At 33.3% G+C, this 18,643-nt stretch overlaps 1 protein-coding gene across 1 annotated transcript; it reads right to left on the reverse strand.

Moving 5' to 3' along the window:
• Positions 1-5,730: 5,730 nt before the first annotated feature.
• LOC143898246 (integrin beta-3-like) lies at positions 5,731-9,417 on the reverse strand. Its single transcript, XM_077407564.1, has 2 exons — positions 7,988-9,417; positions 5,731-6,346 (listed from the first exon to the last, which is right to left on the reverse strand). The coding sequence occupies exons 1-2, from the start codon at positions 8,147-8,149 to the stop codon at positions 6,095-6,097; spliced, it is 414 nt and encodes a 137-aa protein (XP_077263690.1). The 5' UTR covers positions 8,150-9,417; the 3' UTR covers positions 5,731-6,094.
• Positions 9,418-18,643: the final 9,226 nt, after the last annotated feature.

The following is an 18,643-nucleotide window of genomic DNA, read 5'->3' on the forward strand; positions in this document are numbered from 1 at the left end:
CACACACACCCCACACCACACACCACACCATCACTCACCCACACCACACACACACACACACACTACACACCACACACACACAACACACACACACACAATACCCAACCCACACCCCACACCCACACCCACACCCACACAACCCACACCCCAACCGCCACACCCACACCCACACCCACACCCACACCCCCAACCCACACCCACACCCACACCCACACCCACAACACTACACACCATAACACACACACACAAACCACACACACACACACAACCCACACACACACACACACACCACACACCACACACACACACAACCACGACACACACACACACACCACAACACACACAATCACACACCCACACGCACTCACACACACACACACACACACACACACACACACACACACACACACCCACACCACACACACACACCACACACCACACACACACACTCACACACACACACACACACACACACACATCGCCCACACACACATCGCCCACACCCACTCTCTCGCACACACACACCAAGCTGACCTAATTTTAAGGTCTAGCAGCGCTAAGTTTTTTGACAAGAAAAATTTATGTATTTTAATAAAATATTTTTATTTTTTGTACTGTTACCTCTGTAATTCTTTGCGATGCGATTAAATCTTTTAAAATACATATATAAACTTTGTATTTAGATACCTTGTATTCCCTTGTTGGGTTTAAATATTTTAATAAAATATTTGTATTTTGTACTGTTACCTCTGTGTAATTCTTCATGATTCAATTTTTTATTCTAATCGAAGAAAAGCAGTAGTAATATTATACCTCGAAAAAACCTAAGTAACAAGTGGCAGACGTAATCTTTGTATCTCGAAAAATATACTGAGAAAAAAAATTGTTAATCCCAAGAAATATTTAGTTTGATACGTTCAACTAAACATTTTAGTTAGTTAACTAAATATTAGTTGTTTCAACAATTTATTTCGTTTCTTTAATCAAGAATTAATTCATTCAACTAATGTTTAGTTAACTAACTAAAATGTTTAGTTGAACGTATCGGACTAAATATTTCTTGGGATTGACAAATTTTTTTTCTCAGTGTATGTTCTCTGTAATTGGCGCTGTAATTTAAAAAGAGATATCATTTCTTTTTTGTAATTGTAATAATAGATCACTTGAAGCGCGACTCATTTTTTGATAAGGTAACGTAATTTTGTGATGAGATTTTTGGAGATACAAAGCTTACGTCCACCACTTGTTACTTAGGTTTTTTCGAGGTATAATACTACTACTTTGTTTTTTTTTTAGGTGAAGATACCACTGTTTAGGTTTTTTCGAGATTTTTCAAAATACAAAGATTTCGTCTACCACTTGTTACTTAGATTTTTTTAAGGTATAATACTACCACTGTTTTTTTTTTTTTCGAGGTATTATCTACATTATTTATTTTGCCGTTTAGCAGTAATGTAACATTGTCGATAATTGAAATCAGTAGCGTTAGATAATGACGAAGGACACACGATTCTGGAATTATGTGGGATGACAACTTCCTACGCAATCCAGAAATGCAATCTTTCGCGCTTGCATAAGCCGCACTCATTAGTAATGCAATTAAGGAGGTTGAAAAAGAAAAGCAGAAATAAACTCGCATAAAATTTAAAACATAAGCCTTTTTACAACTAATGTTAATTAACATGTAAATCTTTTAAAATGTTTTTACCAGTTAGTTTTTAACTCTCTTCAATGGAGAATTCTGTCCTTTCTGACATGTTGACAACCTATTTCTCAATGCGTTAAATTTCTTTATTATTCGCTCTGTACTTGTGCTATAACGTTTAACGTATTCGTGAAACTCGTAAAATTGACCGTATGGTAAGATTTGCATAAAATACATATGCGGAAGGAACATTCTCCACTCCTTTCGATAGTCGTCAAATGGCTTGTTTTTCCGTATGTTTAGGCTTCGTTTTATGGCTGTTTGTTTATTGTCGAAGGAAAAGAAAGTCATAGTATACGGTCAATTTTAGAAGTGTGTTGAAACGATCTGTAGTGATTTTTTATTGAAATATCTTTTTATTTCGAAAAATACCGCAACATAAAATAGACCAATCAATTTTTTTATGCTTACGCATTATGCGTTGTGCAGAAGTGTGTGCTCCCCTCTTATTTTATTTTTTAATTTTGCTCATATATATCTTTTATATATTTATATACACTCTTCACAAAAATTAAAAGAACACTTAAATTTTCTTAAAAACTAGGCAAAATTTGAGCAGCTGTATCTTTGTTAAAAATGAACGAAATTTAAGTTTTACAAAAGGGTTTTAAAGCTTGAAATCTCTACTTTTAGAAGATCACTATTTTCTTTTAGTTTCTGTGAGTTTGGTAATTTTTACATATAGAAAATCACGAGCTGGACAAAATGGAAAATTTTCTTCTTACTTTGTGGGCCTGTCACGTACCCAAAAAAATCCTGCGAAATTTTTTGATTTTTGAATGTAAAAACTCAAACTCAAATAAAAACTCAAAGTTTTTCTTACAAAATCTTTTTTTAAAAATGTTTCTACGATTTTTTGTTACTGAGTTATCGCGGATTGAATAAGAAATGAGCATTTTGACTTTGATTGCTCATAACTCCGTTAAAAATCATCGTACCGCAATTCGCAAAATGAATTCTTAAAGCTAAAACTTTGCAATGCTCTATCAAGTGGTATAATCGCCAATTTTTTCATAAAGATTTTTGGATACATTACAAGCGAGTAAAAATATTGCAAAAATTTGCAATTTTTTACTTTCTTATTTAGATCCAAAAAACAATTGTGCAGAACAACAATAAAAATTTATTCTTTACGTTTTTTTGTACTTTTAAGTACCCTACAATTTGCCGAATTGCTATGAGATTTTCTTCATGGTGGCCACTATGGTTTTACGGGGCAAAACGTACAAAATATTGTGAAATTGCTTAATTTCAGTGAAAATAAAGGAAAAAAATTAAAAATAACGTTTGGCGGACGTTAAAAAACTGTTTTCAATTACGCTGACATTACATTGAAGATGTAAGTGTCAGCACATAAGCTAAAAAGACCTTTTTTAATAAGAAATTTATGTTTTGTGTTTTCGAAATTTGAAAAAATACTGCCGGCATGTTAGCGTTACCCAAAGCGTACCACGAGGAGGTTGCCCGGTCGGATTTATGCTTCGTTATGCGTGCGTGTGTGTATGTGTGTCATTCAGCTGAGACCCCGCGACTCGTCACTTTCGCAGTATTTTATGACTCCAAACTCATTCATGACTGTGTGCGTGTGTGTGTATACTTGCGCGCGCGCGCGCGTGTGTATAAATGTGTGTGCGTGAGTGCGTACTTGCGTGCGTGTGTGGGTGAGTGGATGGATGGTCGTAGGTGGTAAAATAAATTTAATACTGTGTGTTCCCGCCTCTATTCAATATGACCTCTCGTAATCGGTTTCGCATATTTGAGGGATTTGCTGCCAAGTTTCCTGAAGAGCTCTGGCAAGCGTAGCTAAATTGGGAATATTACGATAATTTTCGCGCAATCTTCGCTCTAACAAGTCCCAAATATGCTTGATTGGATTCAAATTGGGACTCCTTGGCGGATGCCAATGCAATAGCGATACGGCGTTGTATCAATATGCGAAACCGATTACGAGAGATCAAAAAGGCATAGTTCCTTTAAGAAAAAATATGTAATTTGCAACATGCATCTGCATACTTTTTCTTGAAAGTAACCATGTCTTTTTTTATACCAATTGATTCGTCTCGTTATTCTGTGCATAAAAGTATTAAGGTAACATTACCAAAAAATTAATGTTTTACAAGATATTTTGTATTTTATGTCAAAATACTAGAACTTTCAAGCCTCATAATTCCAAAAATTTTTAACGAAAAAATACTTTATTATAGTGTTTTAAAAAGCTCTCGAGATTAGCTACAAGAATGTGCATTGAAAAATAGGGGTTTCCATTTAAGAAATTAAAGGTGTCGTTTACGTGAGCTTTAAACGACCACACATAGTCAAACCAATGACACAATCTTATATCCCCCTTCGAACCAAACAACTTTTGTCTGAAACAATTTTTCCAATCTCTTTTACTTTAAGAGATATTCAGCTGAATCATTTAAAATGATACACCCTATATAATATATATATAATTAAAATTATCTTAATAAAGCTGGATGCACAATACAAAAGTACAGGCAACAGGAACAGGGAATAACATATAGGTAAAAGCCCCTTGCACAATGCTAGAGGCAACAGGCAATAGCAACAGGGAATAGAAATCAGAAATCATGTATAAATGCAGAATAAACAGTGATACAGGCAATAGACACAGAGTTTCCATCACGTTGGAAATTCTGTGCCTATTGCCTGTTGCCAACCAATCATAGCACTCGAATTTTTTAAGTTGTAATTAATGATTTTTTGGTTATTTCCTGTTCCTATTGCCTGTTGCCTGGCATTGTGCAAGGGGCTTAATAGATTTTCAACCTATTGGAAGCCGGCGTGTATCAATGCTACATACTACGTTTACGCGAGCGTTACTTCTGTAGTAACTTACAATATATCACTCGTTTACGCGGAGTAAATTATCGCAAGTTACTACAAAATCCCGTTTACGCGAAGGAATTATCGTAAGTTACTACAGAAGTAAAGCTCGCGTAAACGTAGTAACAGTCATGAAAAAAAATAAGGAGGCCGAACTATTATGTATCGGACATGCGACGAAAACTGATGCCCGGTATGCCCGTATCAGACTACGGATTGGGATGATTAGGATTGAGATTAGATTGAAATTTGACCAATCAGAGCAAAGTTTACTAAACTTGAGATCAGTTTTCTCTCTTCTGTGATTTAAATTTCAATCCCATCTCAATCCCAATCCGTAGTCTGATGTTGGTATACGGACTTTAATGGTACCTGTAGATACTTGTAGCGTCCCCCGAACGCACCCTGTGCATACCGCCCTATATGTGATTATTATAGATTATTATATATAGATGTTTATATTATAGCTTCTGCACACGGGACGCGGAAACGCTTGCCGCGCGGTAAGCTACGATGCGGTAGCCAATAAACTTCTGAAGAGTATTTTTAATAAATTTCAAGATTTTTTAATGGATATAAACTTATATACTGCGTATTAATTATCTACAAAAATAACTATTAAAAATGTTAAGAACTGGATGAATTTATGTTTAATGTATAAAGAATATTATACTAAAAGTACCTTCAAAGATTCGAAAAATATAACTGGGTAGTTTTCTTGCAATATTAAAATTTGCACCACAGTAAAGTCACAATAATAAACCGATATCAAAATGTCTATTTAATCCTTCGTGCTTATCTATAGTTTCATAATGGTCACACCGAGGTCAAAACGACCCCAGCGACTTCAATCGGCTGCCATTTTTACAGTTTTTATTATTTTGATTTGAAAAAATTACTGAACCTTCTTGAAATGTTGTAAAACCTGCCGCAATATTATTTTTGTTAATTAATTAATATTAACATATTGAAAAAATCGCAAAGTAAGTGTAATATATCGTTAGTGTAATTCTGCTTTATGGGGTCATGCTAACCCCTATAATGGCCACGAAAGTTAATCAAAATTTACTTAAGTAAGACAACGAAAACTAAGCACAAAATACAATAAGTAGATTTCTTTTATGTCATGTCTCAAGTACGTCTCAAGTGGCTTCAAACTTTGCTATATATATATATATATATATATATATATATATATATACACATAGAAAATTACGTAAATTACGATAAAACTTTTACTGTGACATAAAAATGACATTAAACAATCTTGAACTTTGTCTAAAATTCTCAGACTAACCGATGAAAGATTCATAACCTAACATTACTTATAAAAGAGTTTATGTAAATTTTATGCAATTCTTAACATTTCCTACTCTCCTTACACCCTTTAATGCAATTAATTTATCCTATGTCACAGGAGTAAAGAAATGAAAAATTACTTATTTACAAACGCGTACTCATTATTTATTAACCGGCTCTCTATCGATGATATCAATAACGAGAGTTTTCACTACTTTATTATACTGATATTAATTGAGATCTTTACTTAGCCGGTCTATATTGAAGCGTCACCACTTGGTTGGAACGCGGTCTCATCTTGAGTCGCAGCTTCTGCGGTCTCAGCTGCACCGGCTGTACCGTACGGTCATTGGAGACATCCTGGAAATCCATGTTCGTCAACACCCGAAGTGATCCTGGTGGGGCCGCGCGTATTTCCACATTCGGACAGCCAAACGCCCGCAGACGCTCAGGCACGTTGCACCTCGGTTTGCCGTACGTGGAATTTGAGTATGACTAAGGTACAATTGCGGAAAAACAAGCAAGTCATGTTGTGGTTACGCGTCGCAATGAATTAAATCATCCCGTGTTTCGAAGCTTCAACAAAAACTTAACATGTTGAACGTTATTCAACATGAGAAAAAGATGCGAGGACCTCAAGACGGAAATAAAGTGTTTTCATAAATAAAGTCTTACATTAACTAAGAAGCAATAGTTTACAATTTATGGTAATTATGCAGTATAGGGGACCACCCTCCGATGACCTTGACCTTGACATATGTTGTCAAGGTCACCCTTCTGAGTGACCTTCAGAAGGTTTTAGCCCTCGGTCATTGTTCGTTAAAAAGTTATTAACAAAAAAAAGTTTGGCGACCTCACCGATTTTAATGACCTTGATATATGTTGTCAAGGTCATGACCCCGAGTGACCTTCAGTAGGTTTTAGCCGTCGCTCGCTATTCGTTAAAAAGTTATTAACAAAAAAGTTTGGAAAATATAGCAGCTATTTTGAGTATTGAAAGGCATAAATAATTAATATATACGTGTGTGTGTGCCCTGCTTTAAAGAAAATCACAACTTCTATAACTATAACTATAGAAATTAAAGAAAATCACAACTTCTATAACTATAACTATAGAAGTTGTGATTTTCTTTAAAGCAGGGCACACACACACATGTGTGTATGTCCTGCTTTATAAAAGTTGTGACTTTTTTTAAAGCAGGGGACACACACATGTGTATGTCCTGCTTTATAGAAGTTGTGATTTTCTTTAAAGCAGGGCACACACACGTATATATTAGTTATTTATGCCTTCCAATACTCAAAATAGCTGCTGTATTTTTCAAACTTTTTTTGTTTATAACTTTTTAACGAACAATAACCGAGGGCTAAAACCTTCTGAAGGTCACTCAGAAGAGTGACTTTGACAACATATGTCAAGATCAAGGTCATCGGAGAGTGGTCCCCTATACTGCATAATTACCCAATTTATCTTATTCCGACATATATTTTGACATAAAAAATATAAAATATCTCATAAAGTTAATAAAGTATTCGTAATAAGTATCTCAATGACTTTACTTCAATATTTTAATGCACCAATATAAGGACAGATGAATGAGATAAAATGATAAAACAATAAATAATGAAATGAAAAAATTAATGTAAAAAAACGCAAAGAGGGGAAGTATACAATTTGTATGAGTAAAATATACAAAAAATTATATTTATCTCATTAAAAGAATTATCAGTGACGCTATCTCATTAAATCGCATGCTATGAAAATTTTTTGCTTGTATCATATTTCTTCGCTGAAAAAAATATAGGTAACTTTTGTTTCATCTTTTTTTCAAAAATATTTTATCTTTGATACTAAGACTCCCGTCATTTTGTCTTATCTCATGTATATACATTTTACTTATTTATTAATAAATTTGTTAAAAATGCATAGTATTAGTTTATTAACATGTCAATGTTATCAATGTTATTAATGTTAATATCCACTATTACGACGATAAAGTGAAGTTGTTTCATTGAGACAATACGCAAGTTACAAAATCTCGCTGAATGTATTTTAAACGAGTGATCACTACGGTATATTCAACGTGTTAATAGAAACTTCGATGCTATAACATTCTCAAAATATGAAACATTTACCCAATCACTGCACCAGGCGCAAGCCAAACTCGCTTCTAAACAATTCTCACAAGTACTTTGAGACGTGCACAAGCTCAACATTTTCGTATCGACACTCAGACATATCTTCATGAGGTATAGATTCACCGTCAGAACAAACAGCAACGATGCACGAAACTTCATTTTATTAAATAACAAAATATTTAACACACAGAAATATATACATGTACACACACTATATTGTGATTAAAATCGAACATCTCTTTTCGGATATCATTTTTTTAGATTTGCGCTCTATCTATATCGATCGCTCATTCGACTTCTTTCAAGAGTTGATCGAAACTGTACTACGTTAATTATGAGACATATCGCAACGCGTTACGTATTTCTTCAAGCGAATTGTTACGCGCGCGTGTGCCACAGGTGCCACATCGGAATCCCAAATACAGCACGAGCAATTGGTAATGCGAATAAAACTGTAACGCGCGTCTGTTTTCTTCTTATCAGTGGCACGATAACGATAAAGCTCATATCCGCGAATCGCCGATTTGGCAAACGAACAGGTTCCCGATTATCGCGGCGCCATACCTATTACTGATATCATTTATTACTATACTATTAACGGACCTATAATCAATTATTAATTTTAATCTTTACTTTTTTTTATTTTTTATTTTTCCTATTTATTCACTATTGTTTCAATTATTTTCACTTTCCGTGGCTTATTTTAGGAAGAAAAGGTCCTATAAACACATGCCCTAAACTGCTTCGTTTTTAAAATACAGTGTCAAAATTGTGAAAAAAATATGAAAATTTCGAAAATCTGGAAAACATTTAGAGATATTCAATATTGGTATGCGTACATGTTGTATTAAAAACCATTTTCCAGTGAACCAATAAAACATTTTTAGATCCGTCAGGGGCGTGCGAATGGGTAATCATATATATTAAGTTTTTTAATGAATAAGTTTTTTAATGAAGAAAATAAGAAAATAGTACGCCACTGGGTTTTTTTGTTTAACAATTTTTTTAATCAGGAATTAAAACTCTATAAGACTTCCTCTTGCGTTTTTTTTTTCAACGATGAACCGCTTTTGAGTTAAAATACAAAATTAAAGTACGCACACCCTGGTGGATCTAAAAAAAGTTTAATATATGTATATATATAATTAAATATAAATGGTGCGCGCTACGCGCGCGTCTGTATTTGTTCTAGTCCACTCTTTAAAAAGCCGTTTTATTAAAGCGTTTATTAAAAAACAACTTTGCTCTTGAATTTACTGCTTCTTTATTTTTCATAACGCTGTGTAAGTATAATTACTTACAATAACAAATAAAATATTATGTAACATTTTTTTAAATTAATTAACATTTAAATGAATTATTTTATATATTATCGAATATGTGAAACGATTTATTTTTCTCGACATATAACAAATACTTATACTACTATAATTGACACATGTTATTCTTTTGTATCAATATTACACGCAAAAAATTTTTTTGTTTTGAATATTTCTTTGAACAATATATTATTATTGTAACAATTACATAGAATAAATAATATTTTTATAATTTTATTTTATTTTAGAATTAATTTAGTTGTAAGAATAAACAATTTATAGAAAACAACGTATAAAATTATATTATGTAATGTCTTGCTGAGAACTTTCGAAGAAGAGAAAAAAATAAGCCGTCATTAAACAGCGAGAAATGTAAAAATTGTTTTTTTTTTTCAAGGAGGTATTTTCACCCCTAAAACCGTTTTTTAGCCCAAACAAAAAATTATTATATTATTAGAACCTATTACTCTTATTTTTTTTACTATGCAATTACTTTTACTACGCAAATTACTATGAAAAGTTTCAGATTTTTTTAAATTTTGCTAAATGTCCCTTGGAAAACATTTACCATTTACACTCACAATCAGTGTATGTACACTAGTGGACACTACCCAGATAGCACGCATGTCTAAAAGACATCTTAAAGACATCTTTTAAACATGTGTGCTATCTGAGTAGTGCAAGCCAAGTTCATTATTATTATATAAATCTGCACTATTACTTATTACACTAATGCAGTAGGGTCTCTAGCACAGCGTAGCTGCACTAGTTTTCTCAGGCTGCGTTCCGATATTCACTGCCAGTAGTGCCAGAACCGCCAGAACTAAATCTATAGTATACGTGACATAGGCTTATGTTCCAAAATTCACTGCCATCGCTGGAAATCTATAGTACACGTAACGTAAACTATAGGTTTTCTGCAGTACTGGCAGTGAATATCGGGACGCAGCCTCTATAGAAAACGCTATAAATGTAATCTTTAGATCTGTGAAATTATGGGATACAACAAATGTTGTATACCTGGATGCTCAACCAAGTATGGTCATGATCTCATTCTTCGGATTTTTCCAACGGATAGTATCTTAAAGACTAAGTGGAGGAAAAATTTAGGGAATATAAGAATATCTCAATCATCTGCTGTATGTAAGGTTAATTGAATTTGATATTTCCTGTTACTTACACCAAAAAAAAAGTGGTAGTATTATACCTCGAAAAAACCTAAGTAACAAGTGGTAGATCTTTATATCTCAAAAAATCTCGAAAAAATCTAAGCAGTAGTATCTTTATTTCCGAAAAATTATAACCCAAGTGATACACGTCACAAAATTATGTTACCTTATCAAAAAGAAGAGTCGCGCTTCAAGTGATCTATTACAATTACAAAAAAGAAATGATATCTCTTTAAATTAGAGCGCCAATTACAGAGAGAACATGTATATTGCCTCAAAAAATAATTGTTGCACTACTTTGAAAAATCTTTACATTGTGTCAATTAGAAAAGAATGTATGATAACAATTTTATAAGATTAAAAAATTTTATTTAAATTTAACAAGGAAATACAAGATATTTAAATACAAAGTTATTTACATGTGTATTTTTTAATGGCCACAAAGAATTACAGAAGTAACAGTACAAAATGAAAATATTTTATTAAAATACATAAATTTTTCTTGTAAAAAAACTTGGCGCTGCTAGACCTTTTAAATAAATAAGGACAACAATAAATAAAAATAATTCAGAGAAGAATACAATGGGAGTAATATTAAATGATTATCAGCGTGGATGTGGGAGTCAGTGATATGGGTGTGCGTGACTACGCGGACGGCGGATAATGCGGCTTATAATTAAGTATAGAATAAGTTTATTTATTTATTTAAAATTTTGAGGTCTAGCAGCGCCAAGTTTTTTTACAAGAAAAATTTATGTATTTTAATAAAATATTTTCATTTTGTACTGTTACTTCTGTAATTCTTTGTGGCCATTAAAAAATACACATGTAAATAACTTTGTATTTAAATATCTTGTATTTCCTTGTTAAATTTAAATAAAATTTTTTAATCTTATAAAATTGTTATCATACATTCTTTTCTAATTGACACAATGTAAAGATTTTTCAAAGTAGTGCAACAATTATTTTTTGAGGCAATATACATGTTCTCTCTGTAATTGGCGCTCTAATTTAAAGAGATATCATTTCTTTTTTGTAATTGTAATAGATCACTTGAAGCGCGACTCTTCTTTTTGATAAGGTAACATAATTTTGTGACGTGTATCACTTGGGTTATAATTTTTCGGAAATAAAGATACTACTGCTTAGATTTTTTCGAGATTTTTTGAGATATAAAGATCTACCACTTGTTACTTAGGTTTTTTCGAGGTATAATACTACCACTTTTTTTTTGGTAACAACATATACACTACTATACGTGTACTTGGCGCCTTTTTTTACCTTTTTTTAAAAAAGGTAATTTTGTGCGGATATCACGCCTTTTTGTAGTATATTACGCATTGTATAAACAGTATGTACAGGATAAAGCTATTTGGAGGTATAATACTACCACTTTGTTTTTTTTGAGGTAACAACATAACAGGGTAACAACATAATACATATACACTATTATGCGTGTACTTGGCGCTCATTTTACTTTTTTTTAAAAAAGGTAATTTTGTACGGATATCACGCCTTTTTGTAGTGTTACGCATCTTAATCTTATAAACAATATATCTTATAATCTCATAAACCGTATATAATACAAGGTATGAAGCTAAAAGTGTTACGGACTATTATTTCTAAAGAAAACAACAATTTAATATTTTGCTCAGTTTTTTAAAAATAATAATCTGTAACCCTTTTAGTTGTACACCTTGTATATATTTTTCAATTTCAACATAAAACATAATCGCAATAAAGCATGATTAATGTTAATAAGTCGTTAACTGTAAAATTCTTTATTTATTTTTATTTGCGTGTCTTACTGAATGTTGTTCGCAACTGTATATGTACCAATATCTTCCAGGTATCGATATTTTTGATAATTATTTTTACGTCAGACATAATTTTAATTCATCCAATTTTTATTATGTCTAAACATAATTTTTGTTCAATTTTTATTATGTCTAGACATAATTTTAATTCAGCAATTTTTATTATGTCATGACATAATTTTAATTCTGCCGCTAGGGAAATTTTAAGTCGATTTTTATGAATCAAGCTTGAATTCAATGTTTAGGTGTCCCAGGTTGCCGATGACGAGGTCCACATAGCGCGCTCTATAGTTTTCGGTGTCCAGGTGTATTAATACCTTGAATTTGATGGCCACGTGTTCCAAGTTGCCGATGACGAGGTCCACATAGTGCGCTTCGTAGTTTTCGGTGTCTACATGTATTAATACCTCGAATTCGATATCTACGTGTCCTACATTGGGTGCGTTCAGCCGATACTTTGCTAGCCAAGCAATCGTGAGCAGTCGCTCGTTTTCGCTCGTTTCCTCTTTTTTGACTTACTGGATTAAAGAGAGAAGAAACGAGCAAAAACGAGCAACTGCTCACGATTGCTAAGCTAGCGGAGTATCGGTTGAATGCACCCATTCAGATTTAAAGTTATTAATACACCTAGACACCAAAAACTATGAAGCGCACTATGTGGACCTCGTCATCAGCAACCTGGGACACCTAAACATCAATTTCAAGGTATTAATACACGTAGACACCGAAAACTACGGAGCGCAATATGTGGACCTTGTCATCGGCAACCTGGGACACTTAGACATCAAATTCAACGTACGATTACACCTGGACACCGGAAACTATGAAGCGCACTATCTGGATCCCGTCATCGGCAACCTGGGATACGTGGACATCGAATTCAAAATATTAATACACGTAGACACCGAAAACTACGGAGCGCACTATGTGGACTTTGTCATCGGCAACCTGGGACACCTAGACATCAAATTCAACGTACAATTACACCTGGACACCGAAAACTATGAAGCGCACTATCTGGATCTCGTCATCGGCAACCCTGGGACACGTGAACATCAAATTCGAGGTATTATTACACCTAGACACCGAAAACTACGGAGCGCGATATCTGGACCTCGTCATCGGCAACCTGGGATACGTGGACACCGAAAACTACGGAGCGCACTATGTGGACCTTGTCATCGGCAACCTGGGACACCTAGACATCGAATTCAACGTACGATTACACCTGGATACTGAAAACTATGAAGCGCATTATCTGGATCTTGTCATCGGCAACCTGGGATACGTGAACATCGAATTCAAGGTATTAATACACGTAGACACCGAAAACTACGGAGCGCACTGTGTGGACCTCGTCATCGGCAACCTGGGACACCTAGACATCGAATTCAACGTACGTTTACACCTGGACACCGAAAACTATGAAGCGCACTATCTGGATCCCGTCATTGGCAACCTGGGACACGTGAACATCGAATTCAAGGTATTAATACACGTAGACACCGAAAACTACGGAGCGCACTATGTGGACCTTGTCATCTGCAACCTGGGACACCTAGACATCGCATTCAACGTACGATTATACCTGGACACCGAAAACTATGAAGCGCATTATCTGGATCCCGTCATCGGCAACCTGGGACACGTGGACATCGAATTCAAGGTATTAATACACGTAGACACCGAAAACTACGGAGCGCACTATGTGGACCTCGTCATCGGCAACCTGGGACACGTAGACATCGAATTCAACGTATTATTACACCTGGACACCGAAAACTATAAAGCGCACTATCTGGACCTCGTCATCGGCAACCTGGGATACATAGACATCAAATTCAAGCTTGATTCATAAGAATCGACTTAAAAATTCCCTAGCGGCATTTTCTGCCAAGCATAGAGAACCTTCTTTTCCGTTGACTCAATATTTATTATATATATACCTAATTTACCTAAATATAGAAATCTTCCTCCTGACCGATAAGTCTATCGACCTAATTTCGAAATACGCGCGCGATATCGAAACTGGCGATACCTGCGCCGCCAGCGTCGAAAAAGTGAAAGTGACGTTTCTCTGATAGATCGCGGCGTTAGGAGGAGGAGGAGGAGGAGGAGGAGTATCTTAAAAATAAATTTTCACATTTGGACTTTGCGTCGCAATATCTCCGCTCGTAAGGCACGTAGCGGAATATTATGAGAGAAACCCCCCCCTAATTGGACCCCAAGCTATCGATCAAGCCTACTTAGAACTTGATCCGTTCACTCGTTATCGAGATCTCAACATCTCGGGTACTCGCAACCCGTCGCGTCGCGTAAAAGAGTCACGGTCGGTCTCGCTCCGCGTGTACTTGGCGCGAGACACTACCGTGTCTCTTGATAAGTACCTTATTATAAATAAAGAATAGAAATTTACAATGTTTTTTAATTGTTTTGTTTTTGTTTATATCTAGTTGCATTTCGCTCAGTCTGAGTTTGAGAAAATAAGAGAATATGGCAAAAAAACTCAAACAAAATGCTGTACCATCACTTTCTGAGGTATACGATTTCTGACAATATTAACTTATCTGTTTTACATGCATTTTATTCCCATTTGAAGTTTTCACTGACTTTTTAATTAATTTTATAGGAGGTACGCTGTCATCTATCCAGATTAAGTCATTGCATAGAATCAAATCATTCTTACAATAAATTACTACCGGTAAGTGTCATTTTGTTTAAAATCATTATTTTGTTTTGGCATCAAGTGACAAATAATTAATTAACCCAAACGGCCATAAACAGGATAAAGAAGAATGCTATGTATAATGGTGCTTTTTTAGTCTTTAAACACTCTTTTCCTTAACCGGGGAAAACCTCCTCTTAAGACGAAGAATATGTAAAATGAACGCTGAGATTGAACCCAAGAACTTTCGGTTTCTGATCATCCGCACTTACAAGAAGCCATGCATTATCATTCCAAAACCCGCGATACATTTCGACTCCAAACGCGCGTTTCTCACGTTTACATAATTTTTCTTACATATTAGAATCCCAGACAGCACCCATGTCTAAAAGTGAAACATAAAGTATCTAAAAGACATCTTTTAGACGTCTTACGAAAAGATTGCTAAAAGATATCTGAAAAACGTTTAAAACACGTCTTATGTTCCGATTTTGCACATTGTGCTGTCTGGGATATGTTTTAAACCTAAACATATGTATCTTTTGTTTTAAACATATTATTATGTGAACACTGCTTAATACATGTTTAAAATGTTTAAATAAAAAACTTGATGATTTGTACTTCTTTAAAAAAAACGTGATTTTTACTAACACATAGGCTTATGAACACATATACCCACAAAGATACACAATATTATATTCTATACTATTTTTATAATATATTAAAATTGGTGCAAAAATAATTGCGGTTTTTATCACTTTGATTTTAAATTTCAGTTCTGTATTTCGACATGGAGTTGTGTTTTATTATGGTCACATGGTATACTACTTTAAAGTTCTGACTTCCTTGTATTCATTTATGCTAGTGCTATTGTCCTTTCTAGCGTATATATGAAGTTATTACGAACTATCAAATTGAAGATTAAAAAGGAGCAATTCGTACAATTTTCTTGTACGGTTTTCTTCAAATTGGGTCGTAAAAAACTTCAGAAACTGCACGCAATATCAACCAGGCATTCGGCCAAAAGACCATCAAGGAACGTACAGATCACCATTAGTTCCACAAAAGTTTAGAAGATGAAGCGGGTCGTGATCGATCTGAAGCTGTTGATAATGTTCAATTGAAAGCCATTACCTATCGATGCGGATTCACTGAAAACTACTAGAGAAGTTGCACAAATACTTAACGTAGACCATTCAATGAGCTGAGATATTCACATTTGAAGTTGAAGATTTAAAACCGCAATTATTTTTGCACTAACTGAATAGCCCTGATGAAAAAATTTCTTATATTTTCTCAAAAATTTTGTAAGAATTGAGACTTATGAAAAATTCTAAAAAATATATATAAAATTTCTCAGATATCTATATACTCTTTTAGAAATAATTTGATGAGAATTTATGGAATATTTCAGTATCTGTATGTATAAAAATTTCTGATAAATTATACAGACTTTCTCATATTTATTCAGATTTTTACAAAGATGTGTTGGCGAAAAAAACCTGGAATATTTTATTATTATTTTGTCTGTTTTTCTGAAAAACGGTCTAATTCGTACATATGAAAAATCTGAAAAATTCTGAGCATTCTGAGAAAATCTAAAAATGTTTATAGAATTTTGGATTAATCTATATATATAAGTACCGGACGTCTGTCTGTCTGTGTCTGTCTGACCGCAAACTACTCATTCGTTAGTGGACTGAATTTTTATCAAGGGTATATGAAATAGGGGTAGAATTTCCCGGGGAATGCCATAATGTGTACAGTTTTTCATTACCGATTTTCTGGAAACCGATTTTTCTAATTTTTCTAATTTTTCGGGAAATAATCGACCGAATTTAAAAGAATTATATATGAAACAGAGGTAGAATTTTTCGGGGAGTGCTATAAAGTGTATTATTTTTCGTTACCGATCTTTTTGGAAACCGGTTACAAAATTTTTCCAATTTCTCGGGAAATAATTGAATCTTAAAGAATTACATATATAAAATAAAGGTAGAATTTCCCCGGGATTGCTATAAAGTGTACAATTTTTTGTTACCAATTTTTTGGGGAACCGGTTACACATTTTTTCCAATTTTTAAGGAATTTATTGACCAAATCTTAAAAATATATATATATGAAATAGGAGTCGTGTCAAAATTTTTTTAATTTTTGGAGGATAAGTTTAATTTTTTATTAATAGATAATTTTTCATTAATGAATTGATTTTCTTGAAACCGGTTATAAACTTTTTCCAATTTTTCTAAAAGGGTTTCCGATTTGTTTAAAAAAATGTACGTGATTGTTTTAATTTCCTCAAATTTTGAGATATATATATTAGCTGAATTTTTTTAAAGATAATTTTTTGTTACTTTTTTAAAACAATGCCCAAATTTTTCTAATTTTTTATAATCAATTTTTTGGAAACCGGTTTCAAAATTTTCTAATTTTTTGAGGATGGCTACGATAAGTTTATAGAAAAATTGCTAATAATAAAGGGGTTTCCGATTTTTGCTCCAATTTCCGTAAATTTTGAGATATCAAGCTGAATTTTTTTTATGGATAATTTTTATAGATAATTTTTTGTTACCGATTTTTGTGGAAACCAATCACAAAATTTTTCAAATTTCTCGGGAGTTAATTGATCAAATTTTAGAAAATTGTATATGAAATAAAGGTAGAATTTCCTGGGGTTTGCTATAAAGTGTACAATTTTTTGTTACCGATTTTTTGGGAAAACGGTTACAAAATTTTTTTCAATTTTTCGGGAATCAATTGACCGAATCTTAAAGAATTACATATGAAACAGAGGTAAAATTTCCCGGGAATTGCTATAAAATGTATAATTTTTCGTTACCGATTTGTTTGGGAACCGGTTACAAAATTTTTCCAATAATTCGGAAATTAATTAACCAAATCTTAAAGAATTATATATGAAATAGGAGTCGTGTCAAAATTTTTTTAATTTTTGGAGGATAAGTTTAATTTTTTATTAATGGATAATTTTTCATTAAGAATTGATTTTCTTGAAACCGGTGCCAAAATTTTTTTCATTTTTTGATGATTTCGAAAAGAGAAAATAAAATGGAAGAAAATGAAAGAGAGTTAATAATGGCGGGTCAACGGAGGGTGAAAACGCGCGAGGCGTGAGCAAAAATAAAATTTGAAGACTTTAATATAAGGAATTACATTTTTGAAATATTTGACAATATGCTAATCTGCATCTATAATATTATCTATTATTTTTTAAAAAAGAATTCGAAGATGTAGGTTAGAGTTCGAAAAGAAAGAATATCAAAGGTGCTTCTAATTAATGAGCGAGTTTGAGGAGAGGGGAATAGATTTTGAGCCCGCGTGAAGCGCGGGTGAAAAATCTAGTAATATAAAAATTTTGAGACATTTTTTTACCAGAGATATATTTTATGTTATATGTTATATTCTATGTGTTACTATATTTTTTCTCTAGATTTCGTTTTAATAATAAAACGGATGTAATGTACAAATTAATTTAGAAAAAACTCCATTTACAGTCTAATTAAGCTGGATCTTCGTAGAAGATTATATTTCTGTGTGTATTTAGTACACATATTTCTAAACTAGTAAATTGCGCGCTGATTATTGGCCGGATTTAAAATATAGTTTCCGTTGGAACAGTAAAATCTCTTCCTCCTACTTAAATCTGTATAATTGATTTAATTTTG

This window comes from Temnothorax americanus, unplaced genomic scaffold, assembly GCF_048541705.1.
Source record: "Temnothorax americanus isolate GAGA-0224 unplaced genomic scaffold, ASM4854170v1 Scaffold226, whole genome shotgun sequence".
Taxonomy (NCBI): Eukaryota; Metazoa; Arthropoda; class Insecta; order Hymenoptera; family Formicidae; genus Temnothorax; species Temnothorax americanus.